The sequence below is a fragment of the Triticum dicoccoides genome, chromosome 5B, assembly GCF_002162155.2.
Source record: "Triticum dicoccoides isolate Atlit2015 ecotype Zavitan chromosome 5B, WEW_v2.0, whole genome shotgun sequence".
NCBI classification, from domain to species: Eukaryota; Viridiplantae; Streptophyta; class Magnoliopsida; order Poales; family Poaceae; genus Triticum; species Triticum dicoccoides.
The window spans coordinates 708,022,690-708,025,050 of NC_041389.1; the positions used below are offsets into that span (position 1 = coordinate 708,022,690).

Here is a 2,361-nt window from a genome sequence, read left to right on the forward strand (position 1 = left end):
TCAATCGCAAAACCAGAAAAATTGGTGGCCACTTTTGGCAGTGCTCTTGAAAGAATGACTGGTGGCCAATTTCGGGTGAGCTCCTCAAAACAAGGGGCAAGCGGTGGCTCATACATCCATACATGCGGTCATGCAACCAATTTTGCAGCACCGCAGGACACCCGCGAAGCTCTCATGGCCTCACAGCCTCTTTAGACACCATCTCCTATTTTAGTGCTTGGCCACCTTCATATACTTACACGGCGCAAACATCTCACCGGAAGCAATACCATCTTCTTGAATCATCCCTCAACCAGTTGTTAGGTAAACTTACAATGGACATGGTCAAGAACATTGCATGCACATTGTTCCTTGTTGCCATTGTGGTGGCAGCCACATTGGTACCGGCGGCAAGCGGCGCCAGCGAGAAATCCATTGAAGGGATGGATTCATCCATCAAGAAGGCCTTTGACGCGGTCATCGCCGCCGCCCCAGCATCCAAAAGGTCTGCAGTAGAATCATTCGTGCTCAAGCAGAAAGTCGCGGCCACCGCCTCGCTCAATGAGGCCGCTGGAGATAAGATGAAAGTTGATGAAATTGTCACCGCCTATAAGACGGCCTCCGAGGCGGTCCTTGCCGCTAAACCCGCCGACAGATATGCCGTATTTGACAAAACCTTCAGCGAGGCTGGTCATCCTCCCACCGTGAAGGCCGTCGACGCATTGGAGTATTCCTTCAAGGAGGCCATTGGTGATGTCGTCGCTGCTGCCCCAGCACCACAGCAGGACGAAATGAAAGCCCTCGTGTTCCAGCAGACCGTCGTCGCTGCCAACATGCTTGCCCAGTCTGCAAAGGACAAGAAGGTATTTGCTGCGGTTACCACTGCCTACAAGGTGGCTTCTGATGCAGTCCTTGCCGCTGCGCCCGCCGACAAGTATTCCGTAATGGAAAAAACCTTCGCGGAGGCTGCTGATGTCAAAGCAGCATGAGTGGCACCTCGATCGTCCGGCCTTCGATGCACAAGACCACCAGCAGATTGATCACTTGATGTTATTGATTTTGTTCCCATGCATGGAAACATGCAATAGTTCTTTTTTAAGTTTTCTCTTGTATTGGCGATTTTTAGCACCCCTGATGCAGATACTGGAAACCCTCATGGCCCGCCACCATGTACTTAGATTCCCCCCCAATGTATCAATATAAATACTTATGCCATCAAACATTTATACAATAATAGACCAATATTTATGCGATCAAATTAGTAGATTAGATTCGTGATAAAATATATTTTTGTCATATACCTATTTGGTTTCACAAGCATTGATATATTTTTGCACAAACTCGGTCAAACTTTGACATAGTTTGACCCTCCAACAAATTTGGAAGTACACTCTTTCAAGGACGGAGGGAGTACTTTGATATAAATTGCTTAGACTATCATAATTACGTTTCGCCTCACAATTTAGCGTGCTACGATGTCGTCGCTGATCTTCCGGCACATTGACAGTTTGACACTATCTTCTCCTGTGTGATCCCTATGTTTTGCCTCTGCGTGTATCAATGTTTTTTGTCAAGAACCAGCTTTAAACACTTTATTATTCAGGTGGTTACTATCGTACAATTTCAAGCACGTACAATGGAATTACAACAACGGTACTGATATTAACGTCGAGCTTTAAAGCCTTGCAGGCATGGGCCGCACTATTAGCATATCTACTTCTCTCCTGTAGTTTAAATTCTCGCAGATTTGTGAGGCAAGGCCTCATCTCTGAAGATCATGAATCCTGTGGACAACTCTCCCTCTCAAGGCATCCATAGTGTGAGAAAGCTCTGCCTTTAAAGCCGCCTCCAATGCTTTAGCACCGCCTCTCAGGGCAGCTATTGCCTCCAAGCCCAAAATGCTTAGCATCGACGCTATGGCTAGAGGAGAAACAGTGCATGTTAGTTCAGATATTAAATATTTTTAAAATTCATAAGGTGGGCTCCACCTTAGAGGCAGCAAGCTAGCAACACAGTGCAACACTTTACATAAAATTTAGAGGCAGCTCGTGGGACCCAGCTTAGAGGCTGGGTTGCCTCCAAATACTGGAGATGCTCTCAGATAGCCACAAAGATTGTACCATTTGACGATATACTAGTGGTTGGGGCCCGCCATTTCAGGCCTCTTGAGAGGAAGATGTGCGCACATTTCTCCCTCTCAAAAAAAAAACGACCTTACTTGAACATGACTTGTTATTCTAAAAAAATACCTCACCTTCATCTCAAAATTTAGAGAAACTTTCTCGTATCACGTCGACATCACATCCATCTAAAAAAGAAACGAAAAAGCCTAAAAACTATAGTCAAAAAGAAAAAAGTCTCACTTTCATCTATCAAAAATAT

General features: G+C 45.5%; 1 protein-coding gene across 1 annotated transcript; it reads left to right on the forward strand.

Annotated features, from left to right (window-relative positions):
• Nucleotides 1–258: 258 nt before the first annotated feature.
• Nucleotides 259–1,231, forward strand: LOC119306783 (uncharacterized protein OsI_031781-like). The gene has a single exon (XM_037582912.1). It carries the CDS (start codon nt 315–317, stop codon nt 966–968), a length of 654 nt encoding a protein of 217 aa, XP_037438809.1. The 5' UTR covers nt 259–314; the 3' UTR covers nt 969–1,231.
• The last annotated feature ends 1,130 nt before the right edge of the window (nt 1,232–2,361 follow it).

Bases quoted from the DNA above. Each gene is read 5' to 3' on its own strand.
- LOC119306783 (XM_037582912.1), top strand. From the start codon at position 315: ATGGACATGGTCAAGAACATTGCATGCACATTGTTCCTTGTTGCCATT.